Source organism: Thalassophryne amazonica, chromosome 7 (assembly GCF_902500255.1).
Source record: "Thalassophryne amazonica chromosome 7, fThaAma1.1, whole genome shotgun sequence".
Lineage (NCBI taxonomy): Eukaryota > Metazoa > Chordata > Actinopteri > Batrachoidiformes > Batrachoididae > Thalassophryne > Thalassophryne amazonica.
Genome location: NC_047109.1, coordinates 99,827,754 through 99,850,358, shown reverse-complemented (window position 1 = coordinate 99,850,358; position 22,605 = coordinate 99,827,754). Strand labels below are relative to the sequence as shown.

Sequence of the window (22,605 nt, the reverse complement as noted above, 5' to 3'; positions counted from 1 at the left end):
TGGTAAATAAAGCGTTCTTATGTCACAAAGTAGACAGCCAGCCATATCAGTAGTTGAATGCATGAAAAAAATTCTGCCCTGTGTAAAAAAAAAAAAATCACGATCAAGATTTTCATCCTAGCTCAATGAAAAGCATATCTTTCTATTGCCAAATATATGTCAATTAATGAGACTGTATTTAGATTTCTGCATCTCCTGTATTTTTGCGATTTTTTTTTTTTTACAAAGACCATCATCATGGTATTGTAGAGGTATTTTTGAAAACATGGTGTATGTCATGAGAGTTTAGATCTATTTCTGAAACAGATACATCTATCACCAGGAATGATGTTCCTGCTCAAAACAGAAAAAGCACACTGCTCAGGTCAACCAATGATACTGGCATTGTGCAGTGGTATGGAAATGGAACTTTCAGCAGGATTAGGTCTTCAAATGTTGATCTCCTAGCTGAGAATAGAGTTGATGCAAGCAGGGCTTCTCACAATGAAAATACATTGCACCTCAACCATATGGCACTGTCTGAGCTGAGACAGGACTAAAATGTTAAGAATATTGTAGAATTTCAAGAAAATAAGTTCATATGTTTTGATGAATTTAGTTTAAGCAACCTATGGTGAGACCACTGTCTCATAGGTCTGTAAAACGTAGTTACTGCCAACGTTAGATATAACTTTGGTTACGTTCACATAACTTTTTTTTTGATAAAGATTTTGTATTAATTCTTTCGATTATATATTGATAAGTATTTTGTTCAGCTAGAAACTTTCAGACGTCACTAGCATTTAGCAGCATGATACTAACAGCTAATGTTAGCATGAAAAAATTGGGTCTTTGCGAGCATTTTATTACAAATATCGATAATAATATGGTTTGTGTGGTTAACTGGCCTAATGAATCATCTCTAAAAAGTGTATGCTGCAGTTTTTGCGTTGAGCGATGTGGCTATTTACGCACAGAAAAAGCCACAACACCTTGAGTGCCACATTCACTGCAGAGACACATACGGAGTCACAGAGCCACAGAGGTAACACGCTTTATATGTATACTGGATTCCTAAACATTTAGACATTGGAAACAATACAGGATGGGAAGTACTGTATATGTCCCTCATGAAATCGCAGTGTTAGTTTTTAAAAGTCTTACCAGAGCTCTGCAGGGACAGCAGTTTTTATCTGCAGTTTCAGAGCTCAGTGACTCGACTCTCAGAATTCTACAAGTGCATCCACTCACAAAATAAAACAGGATTAAATGTGAAATCGTCCAAGAGCTAAACACGATTATGGTATTTAGAGTGAGGGGGCACTGGAGCCTGTCCGAGTCGACAGTGGGCAAGAGGCAGAGTACACCTGACACATGACAGGTCACCCATCCATCACAGAATAATACAGACAAGCAAGTATTCACAACTCTGAATAAAGTATCAGATTCATGGCAAAGAAGCCATGAAGACACAGGAAGAATATACAAACAAACAGTCACCACACTAAAGTTCACAACCTTCTGTTGCCAGGACAGTGATTGACCTTTAGCTAATTAATAATTGATTATTCCACAGCTTACCTTTGCCTCAGGCACTGGCCTCTCTACTGCTATTCAAAATTTTGTTGTACTGATATTATTAATTTGACATTAATAATAACAGCACTGTAGTGTAATTTACCGTTCCACCCCCCCCCCACACACACACACATGCCACCTCCCCCAAAGTCACCAACTCTTCTTATAATAAGGTGAACAATACTCGTATATTTTTTTAATATGCATTTACTTATGATCGATTAATTCATTAATACAGGTGAGGACTAAAAACAAGTACATCGTACTCATATATACTAACACTAATGTATATTATAATCCATTTCAGTCTCCCGTGTCATATTCAGCTAACAGATGATCAGAGACGAGTGGACAGTACCTAGCTTCCTGTTAAGCTTTGTGCTATTTGATTATTTTGTGTAAAATGAATTGTATTTGCTCTTCAAACTCAGGAGTTTCAATTTAACATGTTAACACTGAACCCTGAGTGTGAGTGTTTGTGTGAATGGGTGAATGTGAGGCATAACTGCAAAGCGTTGTGAGCGTCTGATGCAAACGGAAAAATGCTATATAAATGCAGTCTATTCCATTCAAGCATAGTTTATAATAATACCAGGCTTGTTTTTGAAGCTCCTGTTTCTTATATGTCTTGCGAGACTTAGCAGTGATGCTAGTTACACAAAAAATTCAATTTTTTTTTCTTCTCTTGATGGTCTCATGTGGAACGACAACAACAAAAAAGACCCTGGAGCTCAGGAAAAAAGGGGGACAACCTTATCCTTGAAAACTTGATTAAGAAAGTTGAAAATTACATGTTGATCAACTCATCAAATACTGTTCTATACATTTTGCAGTTAAGTTCTATTATACAGGGTATAGATGGTGAGGTGAGAGCAGAGCAGCTCATAGATCATCGACCCACTTCTCTCTTCCTTCCTCCCCCATCAGTGGGACACACACTGTGCTCCCATTTCATTCCCATTCTAACATTCATTCCAACCTAAAATTGTCAGACTATTCGAAAAAGGCATAGAAAAAAAAAAAACAATCACTATTCGCATCCATCACAAAGAGAAACACTAAAATTGTTCTTGCTACCATAGCCATTTGTTAAAAAAGAAAAATCAGGAATCCAAAACTGGATCAAAAATGTTAGTAACACTTACACAACACTGTAGGCCACAAGTCCAGATAAGGCTGCCACCAATTACTACCTCACCTCTATGTTTTAGTCTAACCACAAAGTATATTTGGTGATATTTGCCTGATGAACAGCTGAAGAAAAAAATGAACTGAGGCATTTAGTTCCAGAAAGTGATATACTAATCGGTCCAATAAATAAATGCTGACACACTAGGCTAATGAATAAAGAAAACTTGGAAGCACTAAATTCCAGTCATTGCAATCGTCTGACAGCATTTTTTGAACACAAAAATCAGCCTCCCAGCTAATTGGAATCTACTGAAGCAGTTTTTTTCAGTTATGTAGGCTTATGGGCCTTTCACACTGAACACGTCGGAAGCGTCAAAAATTGCTCTAAAAAGCATTATTTTCAATGAGACGCATTGCTTTTTAGATGCGTCAGAAGCGTCGCATCAAAAGCCGAGCTAAACCGACACTTCTGACGGGAGCGCGCATTGCCGCTTGTCGGCAGGCTGACGCGGTCAAAGTTCAACCCAATCCAACTTTCGACGCTGTGAGCTGTGACGTACCTTCGGGCTGTCCAATAGGAATGACGTGTCGGGCCAAAACACGGAAGACTAGTAGTGACAGAAACCACTGATCTGTACAAAACAGAAACGTGTCACAGGACTGCTCATTTATAGAGCAGTTTTCTGAAGAAAAATCCTTGGAATTTTTTTTTTTGTTGTTGTTACCTCAAAAATTTCTGATTACTGTTAAAAAAAAAGTTTAGAACACTTGTAATTAAAATAGCTAAATAAATCAATAAATGGTTCTTTAGAAACCTTTCATCTGTAAATTAAAACCACCTGTTATTTCAGATTAGATAATTTCTTGTTTAACATAAGGATCCTCGGACATTTATTTTTAGACAAATAAAATAACATGGAAATTTGTACATTTTTTAAGTCTGGTAGATTATTTATATCTCATTTCAACCAGAAAAACAGACACTAAATAAATACAAATGTTTATTATAAATGCAACAGGAAATAATTTAACAATGACTGCAGTGTGACTGTAAAGTAGGATTTCTGTGACATAAACCTCATGATGAATTTTTTTTATATAGTCATTTCAACTTGTAATTTCGGCAAAATATGTAATTGCCTTTAATGTTGTTATCAGGACAGAGTCATTTCTAAAATATGAATTTGAGCGCAATAAGTGTAGAGCTTCTACTTGTGCAAATGTCTTTTGACTTTGATTCGTGTACATTTTTAATGATCTGTTCATTTATTGTTAAAATATAAAATGAAACCCCTTTTTAAAAAATAATAAAATAGTTGCTGTTGAAAGAGCCTTTTATTTAGAAGCAGGTGATGTTATGCTGAATTCTCGGGACCAGATGAAGGTCTCTTCTGCAGCTTTGAACTCTGGTGGTGTTGCTGAAGAGCAAAGATGTTTTCTTTCGACTGGACTTCATGGTGTTCAGCTCATCAGTGGAAGTTTGGTTGTCTGCACAGCAAACGTTCCTGATTGGGACAAATAAAAATAGTTATTTAAATATAAAGAAACACTAAACAGTTTATATAAAAAAAAAAAAAACGATGGAAAAAAATGCCAGAAAAAAAAAGTTATTTAAAGTTGAGCTTTGTGGTGTCCGAAAAAAGCTGTAGCTTTATTTGGTAAAAATAAAAAAGACTGAACCATTTACAAATTAAGCATTCACTCAGAACAACTGTGCTAAAAGGTTAAGCTAACCTCGATAAAGCTGCAGAACTAAGCTCCGTTGGGCAAACTGGGACTTCGCATATATCCAAAAAGTGGGAGGTTTCGGACTGAGTGGGTGCCTGCCTCGGTCTTCCCAGGGATGATGCCTGAAAGCCGGCTTCCTCCGTGCAGGTCGGCCCGCTGTCGCGGTTCGATCGATATCCACCAAGTCGTCAGTCCTCCCTCGGTCGGCCGTCACTCTGAAAGTAGCAGAAAAAAGCGTCTCGCAGCGGGGTGATGGGAGAATCGTTCGACTGCTGTTTTTTTAAAGCTTTTTTGTGGTTCAGGGCGTTGCAAATTCAAGATGGCGATCACTGAACTTTTTTCAGGTTGTGGAAACAGCCAGAGTGTGACGTAGCAATCTCCGCCCCCCTGCGATTCCGAAGCGAGGCGTCTGACGTCACGACGTGTTTGGAAACGCCATCCGACGAATTGGAAAGCGTTGAGGAATTGGCATGACGTGTTCAATGTGAAAGGCCCATTACTCTGAAAAGAGAAACCGTCCATCCACCACAGAATGAGACACACAAACACTCATAGCCATGTTCACACTATGGAAAAACTTCAGTCCACCTGACCTACAGTGCCCTCCAAAAGTATTGGAATACTTGGAATTTCACACATTTTAATTTATTCATGTTATTTCAAATACAAAAAAAAAAAAAATCTAAAAGTATCTTCCTTCAACTCTAACTGAAAGAAAATCACTACAACTTGTAATAAAAGAAATAAAAATAGAAAAGCCAAGATGATGGCTTGCATATGTAATGGAATGCTTTGGTATAATACCTGTAAATAATTGGTTTTATTGCCAGTTTTCTTCAGACAAGTCAGGGGATGGATATATGAACATTCCCAAGTCACTGAATATGTATTGGACTTTATTTACATCAATTATGAAGAAGCACAAACAGTATGGCACTCTATGGTAAATCTGCATGGAGTAGACAGTTCTCAAAAACTGAGTGACTGTGTGAGAAGGAGAAGAGTGAGGAAAGCCACCAAGACACAAAAACAATCCTGAAGAAGTTACAGGCTTCTCTGGCTGTGATTGGAGAAAGTGTGCATAGTACATGTTTTGCATTTTGTACCCCCAGTTATACAGCTTCATGATGAAGTGGTACAGAGGAGGGTTTTCTTTCACCAAAACATCAAATATAGGTTTGCATCTCAGATGTACCTTCTGGCAAATTATAGCTGAACTTTCAGGTCTTTTTTTAAGAAAATCCTACGGTAGTGCACTGCGCAGACTGTAGCCTTTAAACATGAAATTTAAATATAAAATTTGTCATTTGATATGGATGTACATTCATGAACCTTCTGCAGGTGCGAGTGATCAGTGTGTCCTTCTCTTGATACAAACTCTGGAACACTGTTCCAGAACACCAGTGTTGCAAAGGCTTCAAAATGTTTGCAAACACTTTCAAGTTTGCCAAATTGCTATCAGTAATTTGCAGCACCGCCAAAATGCTATAATCACCAGTCGCATCTTCGATTCATTCTTTAATTACACTTTTACTTTCCTGTTCTGTATATTTTTTACCCGATTATTCCACATAGCAGGCTTCCTGTTTTTCCTTGTGACTGCTAGCCTAACTGGTTAGCCGACAGTCGGGTGTTGTGTCCAGCAGGTGACAGACATATCTGTACGCAAAACAAAGTTACTCTTTTAATTGATGTGGTGCATAGATGTTAACCACCCAGTGATGAAAGTGAAGTCTGAAAAGTACAAAGCCTTTTTGTTGACAATATTTGTGGGCGGTTAGCCATGTAATTTGTTTTAAAAAGCTACATGCTCTGAGATGCATTCTGACACACTTTGGGAGCAAAATTCTGCAAACAAGTTCGGTTCAAAATCAATGAAAATACTAAAATTCACAGAGAACTATCACCAAATAATCAGTACTGAGACCTCTAGCACATGCACTTACAACAATAAACTGATTAAGTACAGTGAGGAAAATAAGTATTTGAACACCCTGCGATTTTGCAAGTTCTCCCACTTAGAAATCATGGAGGGGTCTGAAATTTTCATCTTAGGTGCATGTCCACTGTGAGAGACATAATCAAAAAAAAAAAAAAAAAAAAATCCAGAAATCACAATGTATGATTCTTTTAATAATTTATTTGTATGTTACAGATGCAAATAAGTATTTCAACACCCTGTGAAAATTAATGTTAATATTGGTACAGTAGCCTTTGTTTGCAATTACAGAGGTCAAACGTTTCCTGTAGTTTTTTCACCAGGTTTTTCATACATTGCAGCAGGGATTTGGTCCACTCCTCCACACAGATCTTCTGTCGAGCTTTCAGGTCGGAGTTTCAGCTCCCTCCAAAGATTTTCGTTTGAGTTCAGGTCTGGAGACTGGCCAGGCCACTCCAGGACCTTGAAATGCTTCTTACAGAGCCCCTCCTTAGTTGCCCTGGCCTGTGTGTTTGGGGTCATTGTCATGCTGGGAAGACCCAGCCATGACCCATATTCAATGCGCTAAACATGGTAAGTGAAGCTGATTCAAAAAAGCTCTATTCTGGTCTCATCTGACCACATGAACCTTCTCCCATGCCTCCTCTGGATCATCCATATGGTCACTAGGTGAACTTCAAACAGGCCTGGACATGTGCTGGCCTTGAGCAGAGGGGACCTTGCTGCCCTGCAGGATTTTAAAACCATGAAGCATCATCGTGTTACTAATGTAATCTTTGGTGACTGTGGTCCCCAGGCTCTCTTCAGGTCATTGACCAGGTCCTCCTGTGTAGTTCTGAGCTTTCTCAGAATCATCCTTACCCCACAAAGTGAGATCTTGCATGGAATCCAGACTGAGGGGTAGATTGACAGTCATCTTGTGTTTCTTCACCTTCTAATAAATAATCATAACAGTTGTTGTCTTCTACCAAGCTGCTTGCCTGTTGTCCTGTAGTCTATCCCAGCCTGTGCAGGTCTACAGTTTGTCCCTGGTGTCCCTAGACAGCGTTTGGTCTTGGCTATGTGGACAGGTTGGATTGTGATTGACTGCGTGTGTGAACAGGTGTCTTTGATACAGGTAACAAGTTCAAACAAGTGCAATTAATACAGGTAAAGAGTGCAGAATAAGAGACTTCTTAAAAAACCAAAATTAACAGGTCTGTGTGAGCCAGAATTCTTGCTGGTTGGCAGGTGTTCAAATACTTATTTGCAGCAGTAACATACAAATAAATTATTTTAAAAAAAAAAATCATACACTGTGATTTCCGGATTTTTTTTTTTTTTTTTTAGATTATGTCTCTCACAGTGGACATGCCCTAAGATGAAAATTTCATACCCCTCCATGATTTCTAAGTGGAAGGAACTTGCAAAATCGCAGGGTGTTCAAATACTTATTTTCCTCACTGTATATACGGGTACTGTCATTCTGTAGCTATATCTGTCAATATCTCACAAGGAAATATGGTCAAAGCTTGACTGAAATCTTTCTATTGGCATCATTCATTGTCTTTTACAGCAAATAAATACAGAAATGAGTGAAAATATTTGGCTGAATTACAAATATGAACAGGAGAAAGAGAATATCTGTGTGTCAGTCGCGCTGTTTTACAGGATGTCATCATCTGAGAAAGTAACACATTGACCTACATATTATCTTCAATAATCATTATGGGAAAATGACTTATTTTCTGATGAACCATGTAATCTATCTATTTTATATCTGATTTAAATAGACAGATAGATGATATGCTCATCATGTTCCTTCATAATGCAATTGTGCAACTTCATGCTTGGTAAAGTCAGTACAGTACGTCATATATCATACTTGAGTGCTCTGTTGTCTATTTAATTCTGGTTGAACAAAAAGCAGCTGCGGGGGGTTCAATATATGGTTGAAGGACTATATAGCTGTTGGTTAAAGTATGGACAATTAAGTTATTAATTAATTTATTTATTTGTTTTGATTATTGATGTGGGCTGTTAGTTGGTGGGATATGATGAGGAATTTTGAGTTTGCTAGTTTGTTTATTGCTGTTCTGTTCTGTTTTGGTTTTGTTGTGATAAGTAAGTTACTGAGGTAAAAGGGGTAGGTGTATATAGCGTTGCTTCTACCTACACCCTTTCGGTTACATAGGTTGACTGGCTGAGAAATCAGTTTTGTTCTGTTTTATTTCTTTTGTTTTATTTTATTGCAAAGTGCCGAATAAACTTGAACTTGTAGGAGGGTGTCATGCAAGAGGAGGAGGAAGCAGAAGACAACATCAATCAAAAACCACTGAGACAGTAAAATACCAGTGAGGGTACTGGTACATTGATCTCAGTCTGTGTGCGGGGCGTGCGCAACAGTCACATGAAGGCACTGGCTGTTTGTAATGACTGTTATTGGCTTTGTGGATCTGCACTATTAAACGCAACACAGACATGCACTACTGATGATCTAAAACAGACTTACTGCATATTGAAAGTGAAGCAGTGTGCTTATGTATTTTTTTCTAGCCTAGTCTCCAGATTTTTCATGCCCCCGTCATGAAATGAGTCACATTTTTATGACGCTTTTTTTTTTTTATTTTACTATTCCTAATCCTCCCCCTTCTCCTAATTGCTAACCACAACCATAACGAAAGTCTTCCTTCCCCTAACCCTACCTCCCCAGACCACCCCTGTCACCCCTCATTTCGTGCCAGTCACAATAAGCAGAGTAATACTTGGTTCTATGGTTTGTGAAAAGTATCACGAACCACAGATTTAATTACTGTTTCAAATGCCATCATGAACGCCTTGAGTTTTTTTTTTTTTACGTACAATAAATAGCGCTGTGTGCTGATCAAACACTGGCTGCTCACTCCACCTCGCATACGAGGCGAGAGAAAGCACACACATTTTTAGTGAATCAAGTTTTACATAACTAATCAAAAAATTCCTTTAACTGGCAAGGAGTACATACTATAGGAACTATAGTATAATAGAACTTTAGCTATAGGAACTTTACTGAAGTGGGGCGCATGTTTTTCACAGGCTGCATTCACGACTGAATGGATGTGCACCATACAGCTGCAGCACACTTCACTCAGTGATTTTACCTGCGACTGCATCGAAATTTACGCAATTATCACTTTAAAATAAGTCACCATGGACACAAATCACACCTTATGTCAACTTGCTATTTAATCTGTAGTTCACAGGGTGCCGAACCAAGATCAATCACTGTGATCTTTTACAACACTATCGGAAACAGAGGACTGGTTTCTATTTTTCCAGGAAATAAACAGATCTGAAGAAAAAAAAAAAAAAAAAAAAAGAATTCTGGGAATAAACGGAAAACTTTCTTCTCTGCCACAATCTATAAACTTCATTCTCATTATTCATTTTCTATACCCGCTTATTCCAATTAAGGGTCATGGAAAGCTGGAGCTTATCCTAGGGGTCATTGTTTGTTGTGATTTGGCGCTATATAAAAAAAATTGATTGATTGCTCCTCTCCTGTGGAACCAGCTCCCAATTCAGATCAGGGAGACAGACACCCTCTCTACTTTTAAGATTAGGCTTAAAACTTTCCTTTTTGCTAAAGCTTATAGTTAGGGCTGGATCAGGTGACCCTGAACCATCCCTTAGTTATGCTGTTATAGACTTAGACTGCTGGGGGGTTCCCATGATGCACTGTTTCTTTCTCTTTTTGCTCTGTATGCACCACTCTGCATTTAATCATTAGTGATCGATCTCTGCTCCCCTCCACAGCATGTCTTTTTCCTGGTTCTCTCCCTCAGCCCCAACCAGTCCCAGCAGAAGACTGCCCCTCCCTGAGCCTGGTTCTGCTGGAGGTTTCTTCCTGTTAAAAGGGAGTTTTTCCTCCCACTGTAGCCAAGTGCTGCTCACAGGGGGGTCGTTTTGACCGTTGGGGGTTTACATAATTATTGTATGGCCTTGCCTTACAATATAAAGCGCCTTGGGGCAACTGTTTGTTGTGATTTGGCGCTATATAAAAAAAATTGATTGAAAAAAAATTGATTGAAAAAATTGATTGATTGATTGCATGAGGGGCAGGATACCCTCTGGACAAGCCGCCAGTCCATCGCAGGCCAACACATACAGACAGAGCAACTCATTCATACTATCACTCACCTATGGCCAATTTAAAGTTTACAATTAACCTAACCTGGTATGGGTTTTGGAAGAGGAACGACATCCAAGAGCACCTGAGGGCATGGGAGAACATGTAAACACCACACAGAAAGGACCAGGTCAGAAGTGAACCTAAGATCTTCTTGCTGTGAACCAACGGTGCTACCCACTAAGTCACCACATTGCACCTCAGTATGCGCTTTTAATTTATGAGTTACAAGAAGACAACATTCATTGTTACTGAGTCATTATCTACACAAGCCGGCAAAGATGGACTAAAGGATTACAACCTCCATAAAGGATTACAACCTCCAAAAAGGACTACAACCTCCATAGTATGCAGACTGCAGGGCCTCAGCATAGATTACTTTGGTACTGTTCGACTACTATCAATCAATCAATCAATCAATTTTATTTATATAGCGCCAAATCACAACAAACAGTTGCCCCAAGGCACTTTATATTGTAAGGCAAGGCCATACAATAATTACGTAAAAACCCCAACGGTCAAAACGTCCCCCTGTGAGCAAGCACTTGGCGACAGTGGGAAGGAAAAACTCCCTTTTAACAGGAAGAAACCTCTAGCAGAACCAGGCTCAGGGAGGGGCAGTCTTCTGCTGGGACTGGTTGGGGCTGAGGGAGAGAACCAGGAAAAAGACATGCTGTGGAGGGGAGCAGAGATCAATCACTAATGATTAAATGCAGAGTGGTGCATACAGAGCAAAAAGAGAACGAAACACTCAGTGCATCATGGGAACCCCCCAGCAGTCTAAGTCTATAGCAGCATAACTAAGGGATGGTTCAGGGTCACCTGATCCAGCCCTAACTATAAGCTTTAGCAAAAAGGAAAGTTTTAAGCCTAATCTTAAAAGTAGAGAGGGTGTCTGTCTCCCTGATCCGAATTGGGAGCTGGTTCCAGAGGAGAGGAGCCTGTAAGCTGAAGGCTCTGCCTCCCATTCTACTCTTACAAACCCTAGGAACTACAAGTAAGCCTGCAGTCTGAGAGCGAAGCGCTCTATTGGGGTGATATGGTACTATGAGGTCCCTAAGATAAGATGGGACCTGATTATTCAAAACCTTATAAGTAAGAAGAAGAATTTTAAATTCTATTCTAGAATTAACAGGAAGCCAATGAAGAGAGGCCAATATGGGTGAAATATGCTCTTCTCCTTCTAGTCCCCGTCAGTACTCTAGCTGCAGCATTTTGAATTAACTGAAGGCTTTTCAGGGAACTTTAGGACAGCCTGATAATAATGAATTACAATAGTCCAGCCTAGAGGAAATAAATGCATGAATTAGTTTTTCAGCATCACGCTGAGACAAGACCTTTCTAATTTTAGAGATATTGCGTAAATGCAAAAAAGCAGTTCTACATATTTGTTTAATATGCGCATTGAATGACATATCCTGATCAAAAATGACTCCAAAGATTTCTCACAGTATTACTAGAGGTCAGGGTAATGCCATCCAGAGTAGGATCTGGTTAGACACCATGTGTTCTAGATTTGTTGGGGCCAAGTACAATAACTTCAGTTTATCTGAGTTTAAAAGCAGGAAATTAGAGGTCATCCATGTCTTTATGTCCGTAAGACAATCCTGCAGTTTAGCTAATTGGTGTGTGTCCTCTGGCTTCATGGATAGATAAAGCTGGGTATCATCTGCGTAACAATGAACATTTAAGCAATGCTGTCATAATAATACTGCCTAAGGGAAACATGTATAAAGTGAATAAATTGGTCCTAGCACAGAACCTTGTGGAACTCCATAATTAACCTTAGTCTGTGAAGAAGATTCCCCATTTACATGAACAAATTGTAATCTACTAGATAAATATGATTCAAACCACCGCAGCGCAGTGCCTTTAATACCTATGGCATACTCTAATCTCTGTAATAAAATTTTATGGTCAACAGTATCAAAAGCAGCACTGAGGTCTAACAGAACAAGCACAGAGATGAGTCCACTGTCTGAGGCCATAAGAAGATCATTTGTAACCTTCATACTACCAAACGCATACTGAGTATTTGGATATTGCGAAGTGTGATGTACTGCGTTTTGCCGACTATACACTGAGCTCATATGAGTGTTCAGATGTATCAAAAATTTTTCGTACATGTTGGCCACCTTGGAAAGTGGCTGCCATTATGAAAACAATAGGGCTGGGGCAATGTGTCGGTGTAATCGATTACGTAAATACATCAATTTATGTAATGTGTGTTGCCACTTTTCAATATGGTTGCGTGATGTCACAGTCAGAGGATGAACTGAAGAACAAGCAACTAAAGTGGAGGAAGAAGAAGAAAAAAACTCACCCATACTCTTCTAAAGTGTGGGAGTATTTTAAACACAGACTGAACAACACAATGCTCTGCAAATTCTGCAAGTTAAAAATGGCTTATCACAACAGTACTACCACCATGCTCTAGCACCTGAAACAGAAGCATCCCGGTTTTGCATTGCGATTTTGTAAGACAGCAACATGCACAAAACTGCACCGTACTGATTACTTTTGGTCCCCATGTTTGTTTGTTGCTGCTTTTAAATGAAAAATTACACCGCTTTCAGTGATTCATATTTCAAAGCATCACTGATGCATTTATCTTTAAAGGTGTGATCTGTGCCTGTGAGATCACTGCCACCAACAGCAGGAGAAAGCGTGATGGAGCTAATTACAAAAGCTGACGTTTTGTATGAATTAGTGTCATATTTCACAGACGGCATGTTCGCTGAATAGCAATGCTGCCTACTATGATTTTAAACCTGTACAAAGTGATGTTTTAAGAGATACCGTCATTTGTGTAAAATTGAACAAACTTAAAAATGGCAAAGTATTGAAGGTTGTCTGCCGTGAGGGCATGCCATTGAAAGTACATAAAATAAAAAATAAAACAAAAAAACATCCCGTGCGAATAACTTCATCCAGTGGAGAATGAATGAGATGTAATCAAATTAAACTGTTTAATGATAAAGAAAGTTTACATTTACACCTCTGTCATACAGTTAGGTGGAAAAGCTTCCTCCGTGCATGACGGTAGGTCTCTTCCTCACAAGCTTAAACCTACTGAATGAAAGCTTTCAGATGGAAGCAAATGCTGTTGTCCTTCCAGTATTAATGTGATTTAACCTTTAAACATTATTTCTGATCGATGCATACAGCAAATGACATGAAATCTAACACCACCTATTTAACTGTAAGCTGTTTTGTTGCACTGCTAGATTTGAGGTTGTTGCTACTCCTAAAAGTGACTTGAATTTTACATTTTCAAGTATTTTCCTGTTGGACTGATGAATGTTGACTGTACTGCAATCGTTACTGTAAAAAACAGATTACAAGGAAAGACTGGGCTTTTTTTTTGTTGCGGAATAACAAATAAAATATTGTGACATCAGTTTTAAAAAAAAAATAATTTTGGTAAATTCAATGTTATATTACTCAAGTAATAAAAATAAGTACAAGTATAATATAATATATTGAAAAATAATGACAGGACTAATCGATTAATCAATAAAAAATAATGACAAATAATCTTTTCAAAAATATCGCTAGGTGCAGCCCTAGAAAACAAAGTGCCTACAGGTGTGTAAGACATATTCAAATACATGAATTCTACAGATACGGTACGAGAGTACAGAGCTTCAAGAAAGATTTGCATGCATGGGGAAGAATTTCAAATCACATGGATCAGGGTTAATGTTGGGGTTAGGGTTAATGAATCAGTTTTATCTGCAGAAAGTCAAGGAAAATGGATGGGTGGGGGCCAGGGTGAATGATTAGGTCACTCAGAAGCATTACATATTTGTCGACAATACTTTATGAAAATGTGACTGGCCAGTGAGCATTTTTAATAGAGCATTATTATATTACACCGAAACAGATCCTTGTCATTTCATTGGCGGTTCACGTGATATTAATCATTGTCCCATCTGCCATGCAATTTGGTTCTATACGTTTTGTACCATTACACGCCGCGACCACTGCGCGCTCACACTAGCGGCAACAGCACTTAGCTTACAAACAAACATGGCAGGGTTGTTTTGGTGGACAAACGATGATTTGATACGAGCTTATTGATGGTGCTCATTGTTTTTAACGCTGTAAACCGCCTGGAGGGCATTTGCAGTGTTACTGGGACATCTCCAGCTGAAGTAGAAGCACTATCAGATGAAGAGCTCAACAAATTTCTGTCAATTTTTTGCTGGACTGAGGAAAGCAGATGGCAGTCTGTACACGAAGACATCAATGCGTGGCGTCAGGTACAGACTACATTGCCAAGATTGTTTTTTTACTATCCGACATGCTTTGCAAGTTGACTGAGAACAATTCTGGATTGGATTGAATTGCTATGTAAAGTTCATGTTGGACTGTTTGGTACAGTCACTTGCCTATTTCCGGATCACTGCTGTAGTATTTGCACCACCGTTTCTCATAATCAGCACAAATAAGCTAATACTTGGTACCAATGGAAAGACTGATGTTTTGTCTACAAACGACCACAAGCTCAACCGGTTCCAGCCATCCTTGTGATCAGCAGAGGAATCAAAACATCCAGTCTCGGTGGTGTGCGCGCATTTTCTGATTCACTCATTCCTGCAAGTGTGAAAGTGATGATCTCTATTAAGTTGCAAAGGTGAGTTAGCCATTCAGTGTCATTGATTCTAGAGTGGGAAAATACTTACTTACTTGGGTAGAAAATGTCAGTGTGTTATGTCAAGCTGTTTAATTGCTGCACGCATTTATCTCGGACGCAAAAATTTGCCGGTTGTGGATCACTGAAGCAGCAGCCTCGTGTCAGTACTTGTGAGCCATGTGTACTTTGGGGTCATCTCAACATCACGAATGGGCATAAATGTGGGGGCTTTTACTTTTTAATTTGGGAGAAATCTCACCTCCACACATTTAAAACCCTCCTTTGCTCTCCATCTCTAACAATATAATGTGCAAAATGATAGCAAGTTGGGGCATCTTGTGCTATCCTGACCCACTTCATTGAGTTAAAAGCTTAGGGGGAGATGTCAAAATCCAAGAATGTTTATTACCACAGATTTTATTTTATCTTAATTTATTAAGGAATGCCACCCAATTTGAGTAAACAATTTTTTGCTCGTAAAAACGTATAACTGTGCCTTTTGAAACTAAGTAAATTCTCATTTAATAAGTATAATTTATATCATTTTGTGTTCAAAACACATTCTCGGGCACAGTGTGTATCATTCTGCATTAGAAGGGCTCCAGCCAGATGCCAGGAATGCCCCCAAAGTGACACACCATGATCCAGAACCGGGCAAAGTGATCCATTTCCGGCAAATATTTGCACCACACATAATGTGGCTTCACACTTTAAGTAGAAGGGCTACCCCATCCTGACCTTTTAAGCAAAATAACATCCAAATACCCAATACAACAATACCCAATAAAGGACATTCAGTTGCATTATGGCTCTGTATAGTGGGACTTTCAAAAAAGTGATCCAGAACTGGGCAACTGACTGTACCTCTTGACGTCAAAGGACCAGTGATGCACACCAAAATGTAATTCACTTTTCTCTTGTGTATAAACTAATAAAATATCAAATGACAAGGATCTATTTTAGGCATTATATAAAACATAATGAACTTCTTTCCACTGCATGAACGAATAAACATTCATTATTTGTGTACTATCTCAGCAGTGTTTGAAAGATTCCGCTGAGAACATTCTATCATCTGCTACACTAAAGGGGAATGTAAAAAGGTGCACTGGACCGTCATCTTTCAAAGCATCTTGTGTGACGTCAGCGCACGTGCAGAGTACCGCCTACCTTGAGCGATGGCTATGGACTCGAATCTGTGCAGCTCTCGCAGCAGGCAGGTACGTTCAGACGGGTGAAGGCTGTAAATAAACTCCTTGGCGCCCCGCGGCGAGTTGAGCGGCTCCATGGGCTCCTTCGGAGGGTGTGTGCCCAGGTTACACCTCTGCACCAGCACGGACAGCGGCGGCTCCGACGTTAACCGGACCGGGGACGCTAAAGCGGGCGTGCGCCGTCGGCTGAACACGCCTCCGGTCGACCCTCTGCCGGCTGTCATACCCAGAACGGGCCGCAGGACTCTCCGCAAGCAGGACAGCATCTTCCGCGCTCGAACAATGCCGTTTAAACCTGGCAGATAGGAAGCGGAGGACTCAGCAAAAAAAAAAAAAAAAAAAAAAACATCCATCTCCATGGTAACCAAGATTCGGCTAAACCCCTAGTATGCATAAAATGATGCCACGGTGGTATTTTGGAAACATTCCCAATTTCCGACGACAACGCGGTTTTAATTTCAGGGCCTGCACACAATTATGACACATGATTAAGATACAAATAACTGTTTTTCAGCGAATATGTGAGGAGATAATTCCAAACTGTAACTTATATCGGACGCACCTCCGTCGACGCTCCGCTGTCCCGTCCAACAACCTCCGCGCGCGAGCTGCTCCGACGGCTCCTATTTCAGCCGGTAGGTGAGTTTATCGGCGGAAAAACAAAACCTGAAACACCTCATTTGGTTAAAATGTGGCACTAAATCACATTTTGTTTTCTTTTTTCCCCCCGTCCTACTGAGTAAACCCAAGAGGTGGAACCCTGAAACCTCAGACGGGCAGGATGTTGTGAGCTGGAGAGGGGCGGGGCATTTTAGAGTCCCGAAAATATGATCCAATAGCAGAGCAGCTTTCCAGGCTGCGTCACTGTGACGACACCAGCATGTTAATAAGAAACTAGAAAGCCACTCTGTACAGCTCAGACCTGCGCCAGCAGAACAACACTGGATTTTTTTACTTTGAGATTGACAATATTATTTTTTTTGTGTGTTTGTAACCACATTTGTTACAGTACAGAAGTTGATGTAACAAAGTTAAAATATATATATATATGGGTCAGGTCAGGTCTGGAAGCATGAGCTGGTCCCACGTGTTGCCACATCTATCACACCGCAGAGCTGCCTTGGATCTTTGAAGGCAACCACCCAGGCAAACAATGGGTCTCTCAATGCATCTCAAGAGTAAGCAGAGCCAAGTGAATGGTGGAATGCCCCTTGGTCTTCTCCAGCTGCTAGCATCATCAACACTGAGACACCCACGTAATGGGTCATGTTCAGAGAAATGTGCCTTGTGTCCAAAATGTCACAGCTGACATACCAGCACAATGCAACAGATACTCCCCAACTCTGTAAGCAACTACTTGTTTCACACAAAGTCATTCCAGTTGTACCCAAGGATCCTCCAAAGAAAGCAAGTCCCAAAGATGTCTGTCTAGTCACTGCATCCGCTAACAAACTTTCAGTAAGACTAGGATCACTCTTGTTTGTTGTGGCAATCCATCAGTGGTGAGGAAGATCGACTTTTGATCGATTCCCAGAGGAGATATCTGCATCCAGCATTGATCTAGAGACACCTGTGTGTGGGTTTAATTTAATGTACGAATGTCATTGCACGCTGACAAACACACGGTCCTTGACAGATCCTTAGCTTTGTCTGGTTTCTGGGAAGTCCCAAACAATCAAGGTCTGAGGACTTGCTGCAGCCTTCATCTAACTTTATAGACATTGAGTGGCAAGTGCTCCACCTGATCCACTGTTGAGGACTTCTTGTTTCTCCTGAGCTCCGTTAGCTGTCTGGTGTTAAGGGTTCCTGTTGGACCTTCATGGTTACCGTACACAAGGTTCCCACCATATTTCTTCACCTACTTGATCCGTTCTCCAGGTGTCATGACACAGAAGAGTGGTTGGATTTTGATGCCCAAGACTAGAAGCACCAAGACCCTGAAGACTTGGACTCTGCAATCAGCTTGTAATCATTCTGAGCAGTGCCAAATGGAGGCTAAGAGGCTAATGTAAATGGCTAACTGTAGAATCAGCCATTTTACAAAGTTTATTTATATTTTGTTAGGTTTACCTCTGTATGGATTCTATCCATGTTTCCAGACTCTTCCAATGATGTTTTCACCTGTAGCAAGAAGTGATTTATTCTGTGTGTTTCTGATTGCCTCATCAAATATCATTAATTAACAGGTTAGCCTGCAGGGGTGTTTGCATTCTCACTCAATAATGCTCTGATTAAAATAAATTTTTGTTCAGAGTGAAAAGATGACCTTCGAAACAACTAAAAATAGAACCTCAGCTGAAAAATGTTGGAGTTCTCCTTTAAGAGTTTTACTATCCTAAATGGCAAAAGGTCTTTTTTTTTTTTTTCAAAGAAACCAAAATAAGTGATCATGCAGGGTCTGATTGCAGTAGATCTTTGATTTTTTTTTAACCTAAACTCCTTATAAAAGGCTTCTGGTGTTCATTTTGTTCAATCTCTCATTTCAAATCCATAATTGTGTCGATGGCCATGAGTTTGTTTTTTTAAGGAGTGAAACCATCCCTCCCCCTGTTGTGCACATGGGACCGTTGAGCAAGTGAAGTGCCAAAACAAATAAGACACCATGTGGTAATTGTTGCCATTATTGTTATTATTATTATTTATTGAATAAGGTTACGAGAAGGCAAAATAAGAGTTGTGGTATTTTAGTTTTACTCAGCAGTGACATTAGTATTGTTTATGCAATTCTTTTATTGATTAGAGGAGTTTTGTCAGTCAGGCCTCTCAGGACTCAGTCTAATGTCTGGACTGGCGGCGGGGGAGTTTGGGGGGTGCAAAGTGAGACTGCGTCGAGAGCGCGGACTGGCCTGTGTTCAAAGAAACAGTCACCGAACAACTAAGGGTCAACGTGGAGGAGCATGCGGGTATCTGGGTACTTACAGAAATGCACAGAAGACATCTGTGTAAACAAAAAACGTCACTGTACGTGCTAACCAGAAGCCCAGGCTGACCAATGAGGTGCAGGCGAAGCTGAAAGCCTGCAATGCAGCCTTCAAATCGGGGTATGAGACAGCCCTCAGGTCAGCAGGAGCAAATCAAAGTGGCCACACAACAAAAAACAATCCAGAATCACTTCAAAGACTCCAGGTTTGCCCTGCGACTTTGGCAAGGCGTCAAAACTATCACAGACTACAGACCCGCCACCCCTGCAGTGTGACGACAATACAAACTTCCTCAACAAACTGAACAGCTCTGTTGGACGGTTTGACACATTCAACAATACACCCACCATTTATGCTCCCCGTCACCAGGATGACCAGGTTCTCTGTCTGGACCCAGCTGATGGTCACCAGGCCATGAGGAGGGTGAACCCAAGGAAAGCAATGGGTCCAGACAATATACCCGGCTGCATTCTTAAAGAGTGTGGACCAAATGGCTGAAGTACTTACAGACATATTTAACACCTCACTGTGCCAGGCTGTCATTCCCTCCTGCTACAAGAAAGCAACTATCATCCAGGTTCCAAAAAAAACCACCGTCACCTACCCCAGTGACTACCACCCCATAGCACTCACCCATTATTATGAAGTGCTTTGAAAAACTGGTGAAGGACCACATCACTGCTGTACTACCCCCATCATTTGACCCACTTCAGTTTGCCTACCGCCCCAACCGCTCCACTGAGGATGCTGTATCCTAATGCCCTTCACCTCAGCCTGGAACACCTGGAAAAACAAAACACCTATGTCCAAATATTGTTTGTGGATTTTGGCTCCGCATTCAACACCCCATAATCCCCAGACACCTAGTGGGCAAACTTGGGCCCACTAGTTCTGAGTAACCCCGTGTGCAATTGGTTTCTGGACATTCTCACCAGCAGACCACAGTCTGTACAGGTGAGAAGCAACACCTCCGACACCATACACCTGAGCACCGGCTCTCCTCAGGGCTGTGTGTTGAGCACACTCCTCTTCACCCTGATGACCCATGACTGTGTTTCTCACTCCGCTACCAACCACATCATAAAGTATGCAGATGACACAACAGTGGTCGGTCTAATTCAAAACAATGAGGAACTTGCATACAGAGAGGAGGTGGAACATCTGGTGGGCTGGTGCATAAATAACAGCCTAGACCTGAATGTTAACAAGACAAAGGAGGTCATTGCTGATTTCAGGAGAAACTGGCCCAGCCACACGCGAGTCGATGCTGTACAGATCGTCCAGAGCACCAAGTAGTCCGGCGGCTAAGGGACAAATTTTAGGGGAATCATGCACTTTTTTTTACAAAAGCGCCAAAACTTTATCAGAGGTACTTTATAGTGTCCTGAAGTATATAAGATTGGGAGACATTGAATCCATAAACGTCTACACTCTAAAAACTTGGGTTTAAGAGAATAACCATTTTCAGCCTTCTACAGCATATAATTCATGACAAACTCTTATCCAAATGTCTATTTAAGTTTATAATATAAACTTGAAGGTTATGAAAAATGTATTAAGGCTAAGTAGGGATGGTTCAAATGTACTTCAGTGTGCTTACACTCTTAGAAAAAGCGTTAATCTAGGGAAAGTGACTAAATGTTGTATAACTCATTGTGAATATCAATATACCTATGCAATATAGCTGTTTGCGAGCATAGGGCAAAGGAAAGATGCTACTCATGCACTCTAACATATTTACACTCTAAAATAATAACAGTGTTTGAACGGAAAGAAATGCTTTTTTATTAATTACAAGAAATCAGTTTTGTTTTTATGGCCATAACCATTTAGTTTACAATTTAAAACACTCAGTTTACCTTATGCTATATCTTCCATAACATAAAATCATGACACTATATTTAATTTACTTAAAGTGACTAAAAGCTGTTTACATGCATAGAAAAAGAAAGTATGCTACAAATGCACTTAAACATAGTTTACACTCTTAAAAAATAATGGTAAATTAATGTTACAATTTAAGAACACTGTAGTTCTATAACAGTTACTTCTATAACTTAGATTCTGCATGACTACGTATTTATGTTCAAATCCAGTAACACAAAAACTGTAGCACACTACTAGAAAGAGTAACCATTTAAACATCTTCACCACCATCATTATGTTGTTTTGTTGCAGTTTTTATAGATGATATTATTATTATTATTATTATTATTATTATTGTTGTTGTTCTCATTATTATTTTATGTGATTGGTATTAAGACGATTATCACCATATTTTCTAACTGAAAACATTGTAAATACCTGGTTGGCAAACTTCCTAGATATGCACAAATGTGTCATGAATATTTTTAATGAACTACTCTCTACAGCTTTCATGCTAGGAAGATCACAGTGACCTAATTTTATGTCTCAGAGGTAGAGGCCTGTTAAAGATCCCTACAGGCCTGAAATGAGTCCTGTACCTCTTTCCATTTTGAAACATACCACCCTGCTAATGTATAAGGATGTATGACGCCGCACGACGGACGATACATAAGCTCAGTATAGCTTTGCACTAGTTGCAGTAGCCATTCTCTACAGTAGCCATTCTCTACTCTTGATCACTGGCCCCCTACATAATAACCATATGATTGTATTGTCATATGAATAGCAAAATATACACTGTATTATAACTATGCAAACACCCTTTTAAAAAAGCAGGATACAGGGCTAAAATCAAATGTCTCCCGCTTTGACATGACTTAATATAACCTAAAGAGTCCGTGGACAAAGTTTGGCGCTTTTGTAAAAAAGTGCACGATTCTATCCCTTAACTGCTGGACTAAAGTTCCTGGGGGTGCACATCTCCAGCAACTTGACCTGAACCCGGCACACATCCTCCCTGACCAAGAAAGCCCACCAGCTACTGCAGTTCAGATGGCTAAGGAGAGCTCACCTTCCTCCTTACATCCTCACCACTTTTTAGAGGGGCACGGTCGAGAGCATCCTAACACACTGCATCTCTATTTGGTATGAGAGCTACACTGTCATGGACCGTAAGGCCCTGCAGAGATGGTGAGAGCTGCTGAGGAGGTCATTGGCACTCCTCTCACTCACATCAAGGACACTGCCAACAGCCGCTACCTGTCAAAAGCCACAAAAATCATTGCAGACCCACAAGTGCAGAAGGGAGAACAGTCCATTATTCATAGTATATCTGTTATTTTATATATTCATCTTTCCCTGCAGTTTGCTCTCACATAGTATATCTTGTTTTTTTTAGTATATTTGCGGTTTTATTTTTACTCATCTTTGTTTTTGGGTGGTGACAGTGGCAACGAAATTTCATT

The 22,605-nt window shown here is 40.0% G+C and overlaps 1 protein-coding gene across 1 annotated transcript in view; it reads right to left on the bottom strand.

The window, feature by feature from the left end:
- LOC117514673 (transmembrane protein 65-like) overlaps positions 1 to 17,111 on the bottom strand; it is a 165,103-nt gene extending 147,992 nt beyond the window's left edge. Inside the window, exons 1-2 of the mRNA XM_034175242.1 lie at positions 16,915 to 17,111; positions 16,312 to 16,647 (exon numbers count right to left, since the gene is read on the bottom strand). Of these exons, the coding sequence (XP_034031133.1) occupies positions 16,312 to 16,618 (307 nt within the window). The 5' untranslated portion in view covers positions 16,619 to 16,647; positions 16,915 to 17,111. The remainder of the gene's footprint in view (positions 1 to 16,311; positions 16,648 to 16,914) is intronic.
- Positions 17,112 to 22,605: the final 5,494 nt, after the last annotated feature.